At 44.0% G+C, this 19,852-nt stretch overlaps 1 protein-coding gene across 5 annotated transcripts in view; it reads left to right on the forward strand.

The window, feature by feature from the left end:
* Positions 1–684: 684 nt before the first annotated feature.
* The window catches only part of depdc5 (DEP domain containing 5, GATOR1 subcomplex subunit), a 33,065-nt gene continuing 13,897 nt past the window's right edge, over positions 685–19,852 (forward strand). For 3 of the 5 annotated variants that reach the window (XM_023983868.2, XM_023983870.2, XM_023983872.2), the window contains exons 1-32: positions 685–1,153; positions 1,264–1,351; positions 1,438–1,484; positions 1,642–1,727; positions 1,831–1,914; positions 2,022–2,071; positions 2,194–2,263; positions 2,392–2,470; positions 2,643–2,704; positions 3,050–3,119; positions 3,217–3,289; positions 3,453–3,556; positions 3,666–3,740; positions 3,848–3,982; positions 5,605–5,666; positions 7,014–7,087; positions 7,285–7,354; positions 7,448–7,484; positions 7,583–7,700; positions 7,795–8,027; positions 8,378–8,578; positions 9,931–10,066; positions 10,173–10,276; positions 10,430–10,489; positions 11,867–12,050; positions 12,505–12,665; positions 12,894–13,014; positions 13,119–13,286; positions 14,474–14,711; positions 14,903–15,036; positions 15,163–15,262; positions 15,969–16,031. In XM_023983868.2, the coding sequence (XP_023839636.1) occupies positions 1,099–1,153; positions 1,264–1,351; positions 1,438–1,484; positions 1,642–1,727; positions 1,831–1,914; positions 2,022–2,071; positions 2,194–2,263; positions 2,392–2,470; positions 2,643–2,704; positions 3,050–3,119; positions 3,217–3,289; positions 3,453–3,556; positions 3,666–3,740; positions 3,848–3,982; positions 5,605–5,666; positions 7,014–7,087; positions 7,285–7,354; positions 7,448–7,484; positions 7,583–7,700; positions 7,795–8,027; positions 8,378–8,578; positions 9,931–10,066; positions 10,173–10,276; positions 10,430–10,489; positions 11,867–12,050; positions 12,505–12,665; positions 12,894–13,014; positions 13,119–13,286; positions 14,474–14,711; positions 14,903–15,036; positions 15,163–15,262; positions 15,969–16,031 (3,342 nt within the window). In that variant the 5' untranslated portion in view covers positions 685–1,098. The remainder of the gene's footprint in view (positions 1,154–1,263; positions 1,352–1,437; positions 1,485–1,641; positions 1,728–1,830; positions 1,915–2,021; positions 2,072–2,193; positions 2,264–2,391; positions 2,471–2,642; positions 2,705–3,049; positions 3,120–3,216; positions 3,290–3,452; positions 3,557–3,665; positions 3,741–3,847; positions 3,983–5,604; positions 5,667–7,013; positions 7,088–7,284; positions 7,355–7,447; positions 7,485–7,582; positions 7,701–7,794; positions 8,028–8,377; positions 8,579–9,930; positions 10,067–10,172; positions 10,277–10,429; positions 10,490–11,866; positions 12,051–12,504; positions 12,666–12,893; positions 13,015–13,118; positions 13,287–14,473; positions 14,712–14,902; positions 15,037–15,162; positions 15,263–15,968; positions 16,032–19,852) is intronic. The other 2 variants (XM_023983869.2, XM_023983871.2) reach the window with 2 other exon arrangements.

Genomic DNA, 19,852 nt, shown 5'->3' on the forward strand with positions numbered 1-19,852 from the left:
GAGCGGCCACTATAGTACGTGGTTAATATAAATAATCTGTGCTAAAGTGCACGGGAATGAAAATTAAGCACACCCACAGTGTGTTCGTAAATTCATTCTGGAGTGCCAGAGGGCGCTCAAAGTGCGCTCTGGGCGTTCATAAATCCAGAGCGTTGTCAGATTGTCCGTTGGTAATTCGGAGCGTTTCGCTCCAGGGGCGTTCAGAGCGCACACTGGACGCTCTGGTCGAGGAGTAGGGTTGATCCGAGCGTTCTGACCCCACAACAGCAGTCAAGCAACCAAGCTAACACTGGCTAGCTTGCTAGCTACTTCAAGACACAAATGAGAGAATAATTCACTCTGACCATTTTACTCTCTCGTGCAGAAGTGGTTTAGGCTGTTTCATGTTATCCAGAGCGTTGGTGACTGTAACTGTGCTGCTGACAACAATTTAATAACGTTTTTTTGCCGACGTTTACCGACACCGGTCGTATTCAACGGGTGTTGAGCGTTCGTAAATTCATCATTTATTCTACACTCTGACACACTCAGACGAGAGTGCTCTGAAACGGAGTAGATGGCCAGAGTGAATTTACGAACGCACCCCCAGTAGCCAGTACCACTTGGTACGCGGTCTTGCGAACACCCAATCAGCTAGCGTCAACAACTGACAAGAAACCAATCGTTGAATGACTTTATAATCTGTGGGCGGTTATACTCCATGTTTTGCAGGAAGTTGAACCCTCGCTGTGCAGTAAAAACAACAATATACGAAACGTCTAATTTCAATAACGTTTAACCTATTTTTCATATTAATGCGTTGTAAAGGCAAGTCTGAACTTCATCCAACTTTTGTGTGCATTGTCTCACGTTGTGTTTCCAGGTAGATGTAACTTGCTAAACGCTCACAAGTTAGCTGTAGCAGCTAACGTTAGCCACCATCACGAGACCGTCAAGTCAGTGGTGTCCCATGCGTGGAGCGCTGTGTTACTAATAGGGTGTTATTTGTGTCTACAAAACTTCTCGTTTCTTCAGGTTGATAGAGTTGGGTGTAACCGAAAGGTTATTTAACATGCGTTCTGGGTAACATGCATTCGGTGTGCCTTTAGCTTGTCCATCATGAAGAATAAAACATACAAACTTGTGGTGCACAAGAAAGGCTTTGGAGGCAGTGGTGAGTGAATTCCTTTCAGTGACGGTGTAAAACGGTTCACAGTGTTTTATCATGTGTTGGGTGAAATGAATGCTGTTCTGTCGTTGACAATAACCCTTCCTTATACACAGATGATGAGCTGGTGGTGAACCCCAAGGTGTTCCCTCAAGTTTCCCTTGGGGACATAATTGAGATTGCACACCCCACAGATGAATACAGGTGAGGATGCATGCCAGGAAGTTATCTTTTGCCTGGGTCTATATATTGGTCCAAAGTTATGATAGATTCTCCTCATTTTCCAACAGCCCTCTCTTGCTGCAAGTGAAGAGTCTCAAAGAAGACCTCCAGAAAGGTAAAGCATGACTCATTTCCTCCAGTTTTAGGGGAAGCCCCTATAGAACCTAGCTAGTGAACTGATCAATATTCCATTTGATTGTAAATTACATGCACAAGGAACGCTCATCAGTAAATCTGTAGCCTAAATACAATGCATTCATCGTCTCCTCCAGAGACAATCAGTGTGGACCAGACAGTGGCGCAAGCCTTCAAACTCCGGGCATACCAGGATGTCATTGTAAACATTGTGGATCCAAAGGTGTTTTTTCTATGAATCATATTTCCAATAGTATTTGATTGAATTACAGTATTCAAGCTGATTTTTAAAGCGAGCTCATGCTGTATATGGATTTCTGTGTTAGGATGTAACTCTGGACCTCGTAGAGCTCACGTTCAAAGACCAATACATTGGAAGGGGAGACATGTGGCGACTGAAGAAGAGTCTGGTGAGAGGGAGTCTGTTTGAATACCTCTGTATATGCTATTGGTGTTTTGTTAAGGTAGTCTACTTCTTGAATCTGTGCCTATTAGAACTTCATTATATTTATCTTAGGTGAGCACCTGTGCTTATGTGACCCAGAAAGTGGAATTTGCAGGGATCAGGTATGCAATACCATTCTTAACACATTAATAATAATAAATATGTTATTTCATGTGTAAATATGTTTTATGTTATTATGTGAGCTTCTGTCCCTTACGTTGTAACCTGTCTCTGTTACCCTCAGAGCCCAGGCCAGTGAGTTATGGGTGAAAGGAGAGAAGGTCACCTGTGGCTACATCAGTGAAGACACCAGGGTAAGCAATGTCACCTTCAAAAGTAACTGTCTATTAAGATATTGCAGGTCACTGTATGTAGTTACTAAATATGTTCTCCACTCTCCCTACGATAGAGTGCCTTTTCATATTTGTGGTGTTTAATGCAGGTGGTGTTCAGGTCGACCTCTGCCATGGTGTACATCTTCATCCAGATGAGCTGCGAAATGTGGGACTTTGATATCTACGGTTAGTTTCTCTTCTATCCCAGGTTATCAGGTGTTGGTATTGTTGAGTGTGTGAGATTGAGGCTGTGTTTCTTCTGTCTTGAGTGAGTGGGTGGTTTACTGAGATTGACAAACTACAGGGCTCATTGCTCAATGCCAATGAGGAGGAAAATAAAGTTTTCATTTGTTTTCAGGGGATCTCTACTTTGAGAAAGCAGTCAGTGGTTTTTTGTCTGATCTTTTTGCCAAATGGAAGGTTTGTGACTTACGTTCTCTGTTATACTTGCAATGCATAAACCCATTAATTAAACTTAATGAACACATTTCTAGGCATTAAACCAGGGGTGGGCAACTCCAGTCCTCAAGGGCCTGATTGGTGTCACACTTTTTCTCCATCCCTAGCAAACACGGCTGATTAATCAAATTGCATTTTAAACTGAAGATCATGATTAGGTGACTTTTGGAGTCAGGTGTGTTAGCTGGGGCTGGGGCAAAACTGTGACACCAATCAGGCCCTCGAGGACTGGAATTGCCCACCCCTGCATTAAACAATGCAGTTCTAAAGGTATTTATCCTAGTGAGATTTTTTTGACTTTTTCAGGAGAGGTATTGCAGCCATGAAGTGACAGTGGTGCTTTTCTCACGCACTTTCTACAACGCTAAAACCTTGGGTGAGACTTCTTATTTCTGTTTTCATGAGACATCAGGAATATCACATGCTAGCTATTATTAGATTAAATGTTCTGTTTTTCTTCCCATCTTCTGTAGAGGAGTTTCCTGAGATATTGAGAGGTTCCATCAGACAGGACCACGAGGGCCGTTTCTATGAAGATTTCTACAGGTTTACTGTCTTTCAGCCTCATTGTCTCTTTCAATTCTATTTTCACAATGTCCGTTTTTGTATGTCTACTGATTTCTAGTTGTAGTTACCAGTTGAACTCTTTCCCTCATCTGTCAACTGTCTGACTGACTCATGGTGTTTCTCTTGTGTTGTGTCTTTGTAGGGTAGTGGCTCAGACTGAGAGACGTGATGAGTGGACCTCTCTACTGGTCACCATCAAGAAGCTCTTCATTCAGTATCCTGTCTTGGTGCGACTAAAAGAAGCGGGTAATGAATCAGACACAACTTTGTACATTTAACGTTATGAGCAGGGCACTTATGAATGTTACCATATTATTTATGTTTACTTGTGTACATGTGGTTATTTTTGTGATAGTTGGTTTCCCCTCCGGCCATAACTCTACTGCTGCTCAGGGGAATTACCTTGAGGCCATTAACCTGTCTTTCAACGGTGAGTGTGTCATCTACTCATTATTTTGTGTGATGCCCTGTGTTCATATTGAGCCACATATCATCTTGTCTCCTTATGATTTAAATACGGTCCTGTGCCTTTCACAGTCTTTGACAAGCACTACATAAACCGCAACTTTGACCGCACCGGTCAGATGTCTGTGGTCATCACCCCGGGGGTGGGCGTGTTTGAAGTGGACCGACTGCTCATGATCCTAACCAAGCAGCGCATGATTGACAATGGTAGGTAGTTATAACAACAGTAATGGGATGGACAGTCATACAGTGCCTTCGGAAAGTATTCAGATCCCTTAACCTTTTCCACACTTTGCTACGTTACAGCCTTATTTTAATCCTCAGCAATCTACACACAATACCCCATAATGACAAAGTGAAAACAGGTTTTGAAATGTTTTGCTAATTTATACAAAGAAGAAAAAAAACACACAAATGTTTTTACATAAGTATTCAGACCCTTTGCTATGCTACTCGAAATTGAGCTCAGGTGCATCCTGTTTCCATTGATCGTCCTCGAGATGTTTCTACAACTTGATTGGAGTCCACCTGTGGTAAATTCAATTGATTGGAAATGTTTTGGGATGGCACACACATGTCTATATAAGGTTCCACAGGTGACAGTGCATGTCAGAGCAAAAACTAAGCCATGAGGTCGATGGAATTGTCCGTAGAGCTCCTAGACAGTATTGTGTCTAGGCTCAGATTTGGGGAAGGGTACCAAAACATTTCTGCAGCATTGAAGGTCCCCAAGAACACAATGGCCTCCATCATTCTTAAACCACCAAGACTCTTCCAATAGCTGGCCGCCCGGCTAAACTGCAATCGGAGGAGAAGGGCCTTGGTCAGGGAGGTGACCAAGAACCCGATGGTCATTCTGACAGAGCTCCAGAGTTCTTCTGTGGAGATGGGAGAACCTTCCAGAAGGACAACCATCTCTGCAGCACTCCACCAATCAGGCCTTTATGGTAGAGTGGCCAGACTGAAGCAACTTATCAGTAAAAGGCACATGACAGCCCGCTTGGTGTTTGCCAAAAGGCACCTAAAGACTCTCAGACCATGAGAAACAAGATTCTTTGGTCTGATGAAACCAAGATTCAACTCTTTGGCCTGAATGCCAAGCATCACATCTGGAGGAAACCTGGTACCATCCCTACAGTGAAGCATAGTGGCGGCAGCATCAGGCTATGGGGGTGTTTTTCAGAGGCAGGGACTGGAGCAAAGTACAGAGAGATCCTTGATGAAAACCTGCTCCAGAGTGCTCAGGACCTCAGAATGGGCTGAAGGTTCACCTTCCAACAGGACAATGACCCTAAGCACACAGCCAAGACAATGCAGGAGTGGCTTTGGGACAAGTCTCTGAATGTCATTGAGTGGCCTAGTCAGTGGCTGAACTTGAACCCGATCGAACATCGCTGGAGAGACCTGAAAATATCTGTGCAGTGATGCTCCCCATCCAACCTGACAGAGCTTGAGAGGGTCTGCAGAGAAGAATGGGAGAAACTCCCCAAATACAGGTGTGCCAAGCTTGTAGAGTCATACCCAAGAAGACTCGTTGCTGTAATCGCTGCCAAAGGTGCTTCCATAAAGTACTGAGTAAAGGGTCTGAATACCTATGTAAATGTGATATTTCCATTTTGGGATTTTTTTATAAATTTGCAAAAATGTATAAAAACCTGCTTTTGCTTTGTCAGTATGGAATATTGGGTGTAGATTAATGAGAAAAAAAATGTTACCAATTTTAGAACAAGGCTGTAACCTAACAAAATGTGGAAACGCTCATAAATTATTTGCTATTAGAAGGTGATAGGACTAAAGTGATTATTCTGACATTTGTTTTCCTTTGCCAGGTATCGGTGTGGACTTGGTGTGTATGGGAGAGCAGCCACTTCATGCAGTGCCTCTATTTAAGGTAAGACGGACTGAACCCAAATATAAACTCAGAGGTTAGAGTTCTCCATCACTGCGACGGATTTCTGTAATATGGATGATGCATGAGGGTTTTAGTATTTTTTTTATTTTTTATTTTATTTTATTTTTTAATTAAAGCTCCAGCCACACTTGAACATCTAAAACTAGAAAGTTTGGAGAAATGATAATGGACCTATATATTTTCAAATAATTGCCCTTTTTCTGGCTCGCAAATCAATTCTGACAAAGAAATCTGTCTTTAAAAATCTGTGCAACCCTCCCAATGTGGCTCTCGAGTCAAAAAGTTTGCCTGAGATGGACTTAAGTTTCAGTCACGGATACATTTTTTTTTTAAACCAAATGACCAAATTATTTGGACTCAAGTCGATGTGCAGCAGACCTGTTTTAACTGCTTTGTGGAAGTGGAACAAATAGTTACTTTGGCGGTGACTACATCTGTTTGAAAACAGATCATCAAAAATGACTACTTTTTAAAACAATTTAAATAAACATCTCAGAAAGTGACTACTTTAAAAAAAGTAGAAGGCAGTTTTGGGATATTTAGTTTCCTTTCAAAACATAATAGCCATATTTTGTTACTTTTATCATTCTCATTAACACTTAATATTAAACTGTTCTTGTAAAAATCTCATTACTTTTTGAGCAACATTTTATTTGCATACATAATACTTTGGTCAATGCATTTGAATTGCATTGCAATGAGCTGAGTTTTGTAACTACTGTACACAAGGCATAGTTACTGTTCCTTTTTCCAATTATGTAATAACTCCATTATTATAAAGCAATTTCCAAAGTCCTATATAACAACTTAGCTTTTTTAATAATCACTAAGTTATAAGAACTTGATGTCAAGTGTTACTGTATTACCTTACTAATTTACTTTTGTTAGTCATTTTGAAGCGGCAAAAATGGTCTACTCTAATGTTGAGGTGCTTCCATGTCCTCCATGTATTTAATTCTAGGCTATAGGCTATATTCATATCTATGAGCCATCCAAACCATGTGTGTTATTATATTCAGACGAATTCAACTAACTGTTGTACTTTTCAAATACCTTAAAATATTATTTGGTTTTCTGAGACCTGTATTTGAATATCAAAGAAAATAGCTGCCTTTTAGTTGAAACTGTATATAAATTATATTTGACTACCTTGAGTATTTGAAGAGTTGGTATTTTCAAATAAACTACAAAATTAAACTATTTTGTCTGATGTGCAGATACAGAATGTCTGTTATTGCTACTGTTTTCTGAGTTATGATTTTCTACAATATGTCACCGTCTTTGTATTGGATGGTTACTGTATGTTTTCCCTGTGATGTTGACAAGCTGCACAACAGGACAGTGCCTGGAGACTCACGACTGGGGGATGACTACAACCTGCCCCACTGGATTAACCACAGGTAAGACCAGACAGACACAGCTTCCGGATAAAGATGGAGAGATGGAGGAGAACAGAGGAAGGGTAATATGGGTAAGCGAGGTTCATATATTTCAGGATGGGAGACTGTTGAATATTCCTGGTGAAGAGATGAATGGGTTTTAGAGAAAGGAAGGGATGTTTTTCTAATGTTATCTCTTTCTGTTACCATGACCACAGCTTTTACACATCCAAAAGCCAGAACTCCTGCAGCTGCTTCACTCCTCGCATCAAGCTGGCAGGACGCAAGGTACATATATAGACCTAATCCAGATGCAGCCACTATTTTGAATTTGGCGTACAGCTCACCTGTCATTTATTTTCTCCATCTGTTTGTGTCTAGCTCCATGCAGAAAAATTCAAGAACAACAAAGAGCACAGTAAGAGAGAATGTGTTTATTGATTAAACCCCCCTGCAATGACCTATCATTCTCTTTTCTTCTCTAACAAACTGTGCCTCTTCTTCATTGCCTCTCAGCTCTTGGGGCTCCGAAGGACGAGAACAGCCTTCCCATCCAGGTGGACTACGATGCCCATGATGCACAGGTGTTCAGACTCCCCGGGCCGTCCCGAGCCCAGAGGAGCACCAACTTCAGGTGCTGCTCAAACACAACCACGCATTTATTGCACACTTCCAATAAATAGAGTTAAGAGTAAGGATAGGAGTAACTCGGTGTGACGGTCTTCTAGGGTGGTCCGAGAGAGGGAAGTGAGTGGAAGGAGAAGCTGGGGGTCTGCGGATGTGAGTGGGGTTCTAGGGGGCGGTGTGTCCCCCCCTGTCCGCTCTTGTGGGCCTGACGAGCAGCGGAGCCTGGCCTCTGATGACAGCCTGGGCAGGGTGTCCAACATCCTGCTGATCCCCCGTCTGCCCCCAGCCCAGTACGGAGAGGTCAGCAGCTCCCTGGGCTACACCAGCACCAGAGGTACCAGGAATAAACCCCTTGTATGAGTGATTAGTGTGATGTTTAATTGTGAGGGTGTCGTATCCATTCATGTGCTGAGTAACCATAAGTGTTTATTTCAACTGTGCTAATGTCTCTGTGTCTGTCTCTGTGTCTGTCTCTGTGTCTGTCTCTGTGTCTGTCTGTGTCTCTGTCTCTCTGTGTCTCTCTTTCTGTCTGTCTCTGTGTCTGTCTCTTTCTCTCTGTGTCTGTCTCTTTCTCTCTGTGTCTGTCTCTTTCTCTCTGTGTCTGTCTCTGTGTCTGTCTCTTTCTCTCTGTGTGTCTGTCTCTCTGTGTCTGTCTGTCTGTGTCTCTGTTTCTCTCTCTCTCAGAGTTGTTGGAGAAGATGATGGAATCTCAGCGGGACTCCAGTGCTCCGGGGAGGTTCACTGTGGGGAGTGCTGAGTCCACCCTCCATGTGCGCCCAGGGGGCTACACCCCTCAGAGGGCCCTCATTAACCCCTTCGCCCCCTCACGCATGCCCATGAAGCTCACCTCCAACCGCAGGCGCTGGATGCACACCTTCCCTGTGGGTGAGGACACAAACACACACACACACCTTCATCCACTTAGAATTAGACACAGACTGAAACCCGCTAGTTTAAACTTTTTCTCTGTCTCAGAATCCGCATCAGCCAATTCAAATCTTTCACGTGGTTCTCGTGATAGAACGCTGAATGTTAGCTTTTCCCTTAAAATAACATGGCACACTTAGCTCTGTTCTGACAACACCAGCTGGGAATGATTGTTTTCTGTAATTCTGTATCGACCAATTACAAATGTTGACGTAGTTGGACGTGATATAATTATTTATTTATTCATAAGAGTGTCCTTAACAGAGGTCAAACGGCAACATCTGCTAATCAAACACGCAACATTTCAACTGGACGATTAGCTCACAGTGTAGCGAGCCTGGCCCCTAGGTCATTTTAGCTGTTTGCGGCAAGTTCGAATCCCGGGTGAGATACAGTATTTTTTTCCTTTGAAATGTAGAATTACATTTATTGTGTGTTGCGAAGGGAAGTGCATCCAACACATTGAAGATTAAGAATACATTTATAAGGAGCTGTATCTTTCTTCAGCCTTGTAGACAAGCTCTGCTAATAATCAAGTGCGTTATTTGAATTGAGCATCGAGGACCAGCAGTGAAATGTTTTGTCCTTAGCAAAAAAGCTTGGATGTGAGGGAGCCTCGAACCCGCGGTTACTGTACTGTGCAAATTCACGGTTTAGCGGCGTATGCCACCTGGCAGTGATTGTAGTGGAGGTACATGACAGCTATTTGACAAGACCATGAGGCTCTTTGACTTTTTTTTTGATGGACGATAAACTCAAATGTTGATCTTTTTCCCGTGAAAGCACATAAATGTTTGTAAAACGGATAAGGAAAAACGTTGGATTTTGTCATTTAAATGTTTTTTTAAAATTCTAACGTTAGTATCTTAGTCAAGGATGTATCATGCAATATTGACACACTACTCTTATGACCGACCAAGTGAAACAAAAGTAATATTTGGAGGTTTAAAATATCTCTGGTGGCCAAGTTAAGCTATTTTAAGAAATGCCGTTGAGTTGGTGGATATATATAGTCTAAGATCTTTGATAGGCTAATGTGGAATTTGTTACAGGAAATAATCACTACCACCTGGTCAGGTTAGCATAGGGCTAAATGTGCGAGGTTATGTCATGGGAACAGCTAACATGTAGCATTTTAGCACGTGCAACTACATTGACGATTCTAATTGGCTGATGCACATTTTGAGACAAAAATACAAAATAGAAGTATCAGTGTACCACAAGCATATGGCAGTCATGATGCTACAGGTACAATGCGTACGTTCCAGTACAGGACATCTTTCACGTGGAACGTAATTAATGTGTTCCAGGTCCGTCAGGAGAGGCCATCCAGATCCACCACCAGACCAGACAGAACATGGCTGAACTGCAGGGCAGCGAGCAGAGAGACCCCGCCCACACCTCCGCCGAGCTCCTGGAACTGGCCTATCACGAGGCCACTGGCAGGTTAGACACGCCCCAGGGGGAAGGCCATGCCTCTTTTTTTATTTATTTTTAATGTAATTATAGTTGTCTATTGATTATTTCCCCCCACTGTGGACTGTGTGTTCAGACGGACAGCCTCAGAGAGACGACAGGCAGGAGAAAATGGGCTGTACTCCAGCGGAGGGATGGAGGAGTATACTCATGGCAGCCCAGCCAGCAGCAACAGCACTGGTACACACACACACACACACACACGCTAGTGCATCTGACTCACTATATAAGCATTGTATTCATCACACACAAACCCTGCCAACTATCTTTTCTCTTAATGTTATATGGTTGATGGTCACGCGGTTGGTTTTAATGCTGATAATGTCTGTACAGGAACACCGGTAAACCGTGGCTCCTCGTTGGAGGACTTTTCCTCTGGCAGTCCGGATCCAAGTGAGTCTGTGCTGCCCTAAGAAAGAAAACACACTCACTACACAGATACACTTTGACACAGTCACACACATGTCATGTACACAATATCCTATCAGTTTGGTTGTGAACATTGCCTGACAGCCGAACTGATAATTGGAATAAGCCCTCACATGATGAACTGAGAGCTTATTCAGCTGAACCCCTGATTGGCTGAATCCTCCGTTCGGTGTCTGTCTGTGAGGGAAAGACTAGGGTTCATAAAGGGTCACACGTTATTGGGTCACGCACCCACCCCCACCCCCCCCTCTCTATCGTCCTTCTCTCTACCTCTGAGTATCTCTCACTTCCATTCTCTATCTTCCAGCTTCTCTAACTCTTTCTCGGCTTCCTCCATTTTCTCCCTCAGGCTTCACATCTCTCTCCTCAATGTATCTGCTATCTTTTACTCTATCATACATAATACACTTGAGAGCAGAGACTCTAATATTATGTGCTTAATTAGCCTCTTCCAGGTGTGTGTGTGTGTGTGACTCCTGACTGTCTGCATGGATGGCCGGTGGCCTAGCGGTTAAGAGCGTTGGACCAGTAACCGAAAGGTTCGAATCCCTGAGCTGACTAGGTGACAAATCTGTCTGTGCCCTTGAGCAAGGCACGTAACCCTAATTGCTCTGGATAAGAGCGTCTGCTAAATTACTCAAATGTAAACGCATGAGTTTCTGTCCATTTCTCTGTGGCATGTGTAGTGTGTTTGTTTTGCATGTACTGTGTGTGTGTGTATATATAACATATATATGTGTGTGTTTGTATGAGCCATATATGCGTGCATGTGTGTGTTGTAATCACACTGCTGATGAGATCACTGCTTATCACATGCTTATCACATCATCACAGATTGCCAGGTCGATTGTCACAGAGCCTCAATCTCCTGCATGTGTTGATCAGAGCTCCACTTCTGTCAGTGACACTGGAATCATCATCAGGTGTAATGAAGGCAATGAGAATAACCCTCTGCTCTTTTTTTCCTTCCCCCTCTTTTCTCTCTCCCTCTCTCTTTCTCTACTTTTTATTTTTGTTTGTTTCTGTCTCGTTGGCTGTTGTTTTTCCCGCGCCACACTTTTTATCATTCCAACCTGTATCTTTGTTCCACACTTTCCCCTCCTACTTTATCAACCACCTCTGCACACCTTCCTTTCATTCCAAATGTATTTCTCTCTTTTGCTTGTCCTTCTTTTCCTATTTCCTTACCTCCTCCTCGTCCACAAAATGCACCCTGTTGGGTGGTATGTGTGTTTGCCACGGGGCACTTGTTTGTGTCTGTCTCTGTGTTTGTATGTATGTATGTATGTATGGTATTTTTGTCTGGTTGGCTCCGTGTGTGTGGCGGGGGTTCCCCTGAAGCCCTGCTGCTGTCTGCCCCCCCGACAGTGCCCAGCTTCTGTTGCACGGTGGGGGTAGACTGGAAATCTCTGACCACACCCGCCTGTCTGCCTCTCACCACCGACTACTTCCCTGAATGGCAGACCCTGCAGAACGACTACACTGAGGGCTGCTACGACCTGCTGCCACACACTGATCTGGAGAGGTACAGGACACATGTTTGTTTTACTATCCTTGTGGGAGCCAAACAATTGATTCCCATTCAAAATCCTATTTTCCCTAACCCTAAACCTATCCCTTAACTGTAAGCCTAATTGGAACCCTAAGCCTAAAATAGCCTTTTCCTTGTGGGGACTGGGGAAATGTCCCCACTTGTCCAAATTTTCTACTGGTCAAAACAAGGATAGTAAAACCAAAAATACACACACACACACTGTAGAACGACTACACTGAGGGCTGGTACAACATGCTGCCATACACTGACCTGGAGGGGTAGAAAATGTAACACGCAGAGTACACACACACCTCACGTAGTATACAAAATGACTACTGCAACACTGACTGACTGCATGGTCTACTGAGAAATATATAGCAACTAATAAACCAACAGGTACATGCAGCTGTTTCAGATGCTCTCACCCTGTCTCTCTCTGTCTCAGGCGGGATGATGAGGCCCCGGTGATGAGTGCCCCTCAGGTGTTTGAGGAGTTTATCTGTCAGCGGCTGATGCAGGGCTACCAGATCATCGTCCAACCTAACAAGAGGAAACCCCAGCCTGCTGTGGCCCCGCCCCTCAGCAGTAGTCCACTCTACACCAGAGGTGTTCTATACTGTCTCTGTCCGGGCCTGTTGCTCAGCTCTGACACAGTTACCTAATAACACCACAGTCGCAGTTAGCTACTGACTGACACTCTTCACTTAGAGAGGCTAATGAGTCTGTTATACGGCATATTCACTTGCATAATTTAATCATTTGGTAAATTGCAGTAATCTCAGTTTGGACCAAGTGCAGTCATTTACCCTCTGTCTCTCTCTTCCTCCTTCTCAGGGCTGGTCTCTCGGCGCAGGCCAGAAGAGGAGGAGAGTCTGTACTGGCTCAGTATGGGCCGTACCTTCCATAAAGTCTGCCTGAAGGATAAAATCATCACTGTTACCCGCTACCTTCCGAAGTAAGTCTCCAGCCTTACATTAGATCCATACTCCCAGCTAAATCATCAGACTGTACTGTTTGCATGTCACTCACCTGTAGAGTGTGTGTGTGTGTGTGTGTCAGGTACCCGTATGAGTCGGCCCAGATCCAATACACCTACAGTCTGTGTCCCCCTCACTCTGACGCCCACTTCCTGTCCTGCTGGGTGGAGTTTGGTCACGAGAGACTGGAGGAGTACAAGTGGAACTACCTGGACCAGTACATCTGCTCTGCTGGCTCTGAGGACTTCAGGTACCTATGCTCAGCAAACACACAGTCACATACGGAGCCATGTTCAGCCCCAGGGAAGGCTTTAACACATTAATTTGGACCCCTTTCTGTTGTAAAAGAGTTTGCCATAGCCAACACTGAGTGTACAGAGTCAACTATACTGAACAAAAATATAAATGCAACATGCAACAATAAGGTAATCAGTCAATTGAAATAAATGTATTAGGCCCTAATCTATGGATTTCACATGACTGGGCAGGGGTGCAGCCATGTGTGGGCCTGGGAGGGCATAGGTCCACCCACCCACCCATCCAGCCAGGCTCACCCACTGGGTTACAGACAGAAATACTCCTCAGTTTTATCAGCTGTCCGGGTGGCTGGTCTCAGACGATACCGCAGGTTATGAAACTGGATGTGGAGGTCCTGGGGTGGTGTGGTTACACGTGGTCTGCGGTTGTGAGGCTGGTTGGACGTACTGCCAAATTCTCAAACGACGTTGGAGGCAGCTTATGGTAGAGAAATTAACATTAAATTCTCTGACAACAGCTCTGGTGGACATTCCTGCAGTCAGCATGCCAATTGCACTCTCCCTCAACTTAAGTCGTCTGTGGAATTGTGTGACAAAACTGCACATTTTAGAGTGGCGTTTTAATGTCCCCAGCACAAGGTGCACCTGTGTAATGATCATGCTGTTTAATCATATTCTTGATATGCCACACCTGTCAGGTGGATGGATTATCTTGGCAAAGGACAAATGCTCATTAACAGGAATGTAAGCTAATTTGTGCATAATATTTGAGAGAGTTAAGATTTTAGTGTGTATGGAACATTTCTGGGATGTTTTATTTCACCTCGTGAAACATGCAACCAACACGAGTGGCGCAGCAGTCAAAGGCACTGCATCTTAGTCCTTGAGGTGTCACTACAGACACCCTGGTTCGATTCCAGGCTGTATCACATCCGGCCGTGATTGGGAGTCCCATAGGGCGGTGCACAATTGGCCCAGCGTCGTCCGGGTTTGCCCGGAGTAGGCCGTCATTGTAAATAAGAATTTGTTCTTAACTGACTTGCCTAGTTACCTAAAGGTTAAATATAAAAAATAAATTAAAAAAAAGTGTACGTGTTGCATTTATATTTTTGTTCAGTATGTATGTATATGTATGTCACACTTCCAAATAACTCTTATTTCTACCGGTCGTGTGCCATAGTTTGATAGACTCTCTGAAGTTCTGGCGGACCCGCTTCCTGCTGCTGCCGGCCGGAGGGGCTAGACGTGTGGCGGACGGGGAGGGGCACTGGGACGTTTACGGGGAGGGAGTTGGCACAGTGGCGGGCAGAGAGGGCATGACGGGCACCGGGGACTGGGCCCTGCTGGATGGCTTCATCCGCTTCCTGGAGGGACTCAACCGCATCCGCAGACGCCACCGCTCTGACAGGATCATCAGGGTAACACCCTAAAACACTGTCTTACTCTTTTAAAAACACAAAAAAAACTCAAAAGATGTGATTGAGCAGTCTTGCAAACCCAGCTAAGAGAGAAACTGACTGCCAGGAACAATGATCCTATGCCAATGTTGTTGTCTTGAGCTGTTTTAAGCTTCCTGTCGTACTGTCTTCCCCTCTCATTCTGTCTGTAGAAAGGACCGGCGATGAAGGGTTTGCAGGTGACTGGTCCTCTCTCTGCCTACCCTCCGGAGCCTGTAGCACCCCCTCTGGGCAAGAAAGGCACCTCGGCTTTATCAGCTCTCCTGGAGTTGGAGCAGAACCAAAAGTGAGTGTAGTTGTCCTGTCTGTGTGCTGTCAATGGAACCTTGTGTGTTTCCAAATTATTAGAAGCACAGGGTATCTGACATTGAATGTACCGGTCTTACAATGATGATGCATTTCCTGTCTGCAGGACTCTAGAGGAGCAGCAACAACAGGGGAAACCCTCAGCTGCCACCAGTGAGTCTTCCACTGTCACCATGACCACTACATATGTGGACAGCCCTCGCAAGGTGGGTGTCTTTGTGTGGTTTTGGGAAGGAACACAATGATCAAGGGCTTTCTGTCTTGGGTAAAAGGGAGCTCAATTTCCGGCCTGGGTAAAAGGGAGCTCAATTTCCGGCCTGGGTAAAAGGGAGCTCAATTTCCGGCCTGGGTAAAAGGGAGCTCAATTTCGGCCTGGGTAAAAGGGAGCTCAATTTCCGGCCTGGGTAAAGGGAGCTCAATTTCCGGCCTGGGTAAAAGGGAGCTCAATTTCCGGCCTGGGTAAAAGGGAGCTCAATTTCCGGCCTGGGTAAAAGGGAGCTCAATTTCCGGCCTGGGTAAAAGGGAGCTCAATTTCCGGCCTGGGTAAAAGGGAGCTCAATTTCCGTCTTGGGTAAAAAGGAGCTCAAATTCTGTCTTGGGTAAAAGGGAGCTCAATTTCTGTCTTGGGTAAAAAGGAGCTCAAATTCTGTCTTGGGTAAAAAGGAGCTCAATTTCTGTCTTGGGTTAAAGGGAGCTCAATTGGGGCGTTTTGGTTGGGGGCATTTTTTGTTGGTGTATATGGAATGTTGGTTTGCCGTTTTATAGGGGTTTATCTTTGCTTCCTTATTATGGGGTTTCGCTTTGCTTTTGTTTCCTTCTCTCCTTCCCCAACTTTCTCTCCTTCCCTTCTTTTCCTGTTGATGGACTTTGGGTTTTTCGTCCTGTGGTGTATCCCTCTTCCTATGCTAACAGGATGCTGCCTTCATTTTGGATTTTATACGTAGCCCTCGCTCCTCCTACATCTATCACTCACAGGTTAGTAACTAGGGGCACTGGATGCCGCTGCATCTGTTAGAGTAGAAGTGTGTGTGTGTTGTCCTGTTTCAAGTTTTAATGTCACATGCACAAGTACAGTGAAATGCCTTTCTTGCAAACTCTAAACCCAACTTTGCAATAATCAATAACAATGTAAAACTTGAAAAAAGAAACACGAGAAATAAGAATAAGCGATATGAAATACACAAAGTAGTAAGCCTACTATATACAGTACCAGTCAAAAGTTTGGACACACCTACTCATTCAAGGGTTTTTCTTTTCTTTTACTATTTTCTACATTGTAGAATAATAGTGAAGACATCAAAACTATGAAATAACACATATGGAATCATGTAGTAACCAAAAAGGTGTTAAACCAAAATATTTTTTCCTCAAAGTAGCCACCCTTTGCATTGATGACAACTTTGCATTGATCACGCTTGACATTCTCTCAACTAGCTTCACCTGGAATGCTTTTTAAGGAGTTCCCACATATGCTGAGCACTTGTTGGCAGCTTTGCCTTCTCCACGGTCCAAGTCATCCCTAACCATCTCAATTGGGTTGAGGTTGGGTGATTGTGAAGGCCAGGTCATCTGATGCAGCACTTCATCACTCTCCTTCTTGGTGAAATAGCCCTTACACAGCCTGGAGGTGTGTTGGGTCATTGTCCTGTTGAAAAACAAATGATAGTCCCACTAAGTGCAAACCAGATGGGATGGTGTATCGCTAAAGAATGCTGTGGTAGCCATTCTTGCTAAGTGTGCCTTGAATTCGAAATAAATCACATATGGTGTCACCAACAAAGCACCCCCACACCATACCTCCTCCTCCATGCTTCACGGTGGGAACCACGCATGCGGAGATCATCCGTTCACCCTACTCTGCGTCTCACAAAGACATGGCGGTTGGAACCAAAAATCTCAAATTTGGACTCATCAGACCAAAGGACAGATTTCCACCAGTCTAATGTCCATTGCTCGTGTTTCTTGGCCCAAGATAGTATTTCTTTAAATTATTGGTGTCCTTGAGTAGTGTTTATTTATTTGTTTTTTGCAGAAATTCGATCATGAAGGCCTGATTCACGCAGTCTCCTCTGAACAGTTGATGTTGCGATGTGTCTTACTTGAACTCTGAAGCATTTATTTGGGCTGCAGTCTGAGGGTGCAGTTATTCTAATGAATTTATCCTCTGCAGCAGAGGTAACTCTGGGTCTTCCTTTCCTGTGGCGGTCCTCATGAGAGTCAGTTTCATCATGGCGCTTGATGGTTTTAGCGACTGCACTTGAAGAAAGTTTCAACGTTTTTAATTTTGCGGATTGACTGACCTTCATGTCTTGATGTAACGATGGACTGTCGTTTCTATTTGCTTATTTGAGCTGTTCTAATAATGCCATAATATGGACATGGTCTTTTACCTAATAATGCCATAATATGGACATGGTCTTTTACCAAATAGGGCTATCTTCTGTATACCCATCCCTACCTTGTCACAACACAACTAATTGGCTCAAACACATTAAGGAAAGAAATTCCACAAATTAACTTTTAACAAGGAACACCTGTTATTTGAAATGCATTCCAAGTGACTACCTCATGAAGCTGGTTGAGAGAATGGCAAGAGTGTGCAAAGCTGGAATCAAGGCAAAGGTTGGCTACTTTGAATAATCTCAAATGTAAAATATATATAGATTTGTTTAACCCTTTTTTGGTTACTACATGATTCCAAATGTGTTATTTCATAGTTTTGATGCCTTCACTATTATTCTACAATGTAGAAAATATTTTTTTTAAATTTGAAAAACCCTGGAATGAGTAGGTGAGTCCAAACCTTTGACTGGTACTCAAGAGAGAGATTAATGACCTCAGAGAGTCAGGACACCGTTTAACGTCCCATCCGAAAGACGGCACCCTACACAGGGCAGTGTCCCCAATCACTGCCCTGGGGCATTGGGATATTTTTAGACCAGAGGAAAGAGTGCCTCCTACTGGCCCTCCAACACCACTTCCGCAGCATCTGGTCTCCCATCCAGGGACTGACCAGGACCGACCCTGCTTAGCTTCAGAAGCAAGCCAACAGTGGTATGCAGGGTGGTATGCTGCTGGCGAAGGTGCATTACAGTGCATTCGGAAAGTATTCAGACCCCTTGTCTTTTTATACATTTTAAGTTACAGCCTTATTCTGAATGGATTAAATTGTTTCTTTTCCCCCATCATTAACACGTAATAGCCCATAATGACAAAGTAAAAACGTTTTTTTTTTTTTTTTTATGTTTGCAAATTGGGGGAAAAATACATTTACTTTAGTATTCAGACCCTTTACTCAGTACTTTGAAGCAACTTTGGCAGCGATTACAGCCTTGAGTCTTCTTGGGTATGAAGCTACAAGCTTGCACACCTGTATTTGGGAGTTTCCTCCATTTCTTCTCTGCAGATCCTCTCAAGCTCTGTCAGGTTGGATGGGGAGTGTCGCTGCACAGCTATTTTCAGGGTCTCGAGAGATGTTAGATCGGGTTCAAGTCCGGGCTCTGACTAGGCCAATCAATGACATTCAGAGGCTTGTCCCGAAGCCACTCCTGTGTTGTCTTGGTGTGTGCTTAGGGTCGTCGTCCTGTTGGAAGGTGAACCTTCGCCCCAGTCTGAGGTCCTGAGCGCTCTGGAGCAGGTTTTTCATCAAATCAAATGTTATGTCACCTGTTGCCAAATACAATAGGTGTAGACCTTACAGTGGAATACTTACTTACAAGCCCTTACCAACAAGGCAGTTCAAGAAATAAATAACTAAAGTAAATATTTTATAAAATAAACTAAAGTAAAAATAAATAAAAATCCAAATAACATAAAAATTTACATAACATTAACGAGGCTATACAGGAGGTACCGGTACCAAGTCATGTGCGGGGGTACAGGTTAGTCGAAGTAATTTGTAAAGTTATTATGTATAGATAATAAAACTCTAGCGAGTAGCAGAGTGTAAAATAAAAACAAGGAGGGTGGTCGGCTCATGTAAGTATTTCAGGGTGGCCTTTTTGATGATTGTTCAGCACGTGATCCTTATGGCTTTGGGGGAGAAGCTGTTAGGAGCTTTTTGGTCCTAACACTTGGGCGCTCCGGTACCACTTGCCGTGCGGTAACAGAGAAAACAGTTATGATTGGGTGACGGAAGTCCTCTGACAATGTTTAATGGGCCTTTCGCTCTGACGCCGCCTATAAACTGGGGGGGGGAAAAAACGTTCCTCTTCTTACTGTCAAATGCGTTTATTTCAGCAAACTTAAACGTGTAAATATTTGTATGAACATAAGATTCAACAACTGAAGACATAAACTGAACAAGTTCCACAGACAGTGACTAACAGAAATTGAATAAATGTGTCCCTGAACAAAGGGGGGGGTTCAAAATCATAAGTAACAGTCAGTATCTGGTGTGGCCACCAGCTGCATTAAGTACTGCAGTGCATCTCCTCCTCATGGACTGCACCAGATTTGCCAGTTCTTGCTGTGAGATGTTACCCCACTCTTCTACCAAGGCACCTGCAATTTTCTGGACATTTCTGGGGGAATGGCCCTAGCCCTCACCCTCCGATACAACAGTTCCCAGATGTGCTCAATGGGATTGAGATCTGGGCTCTTCGTTGGCCATGGCAGAACACTGACATTCCTGTCTTGCAGGAAATCACACACAGAATGAGCAGTATAGCTGGTGGCATTGTCATGCTGGAGGGTCATGTCAGGATGAGCCTGCAGGAAGGGTCACATGAGGGAGGAGGATGTCTTCCCTGTAACGCACAGCGTTGAGATTGCCTGCAATGACAACAAGCTCAGTC

The sequence above is a fragment of the Salvelinus sp. IW2-2015 genome, linkage group LG4q.1:29 (assembly GCF_002910315.2).
Source record: "Salvelinus sp. IW2-2015 linkage group LG4q.1:29, ASM291031v2, whole genome shotgun sequence".
In the NCBI taxonomy this organism is placed as follows: Eukaryota; Metazoa; Chordata; class Actinopteri; order Salmoniformes; family Salmonidae; genus Salvelinus; species Salvelinus sp. IW2-2015.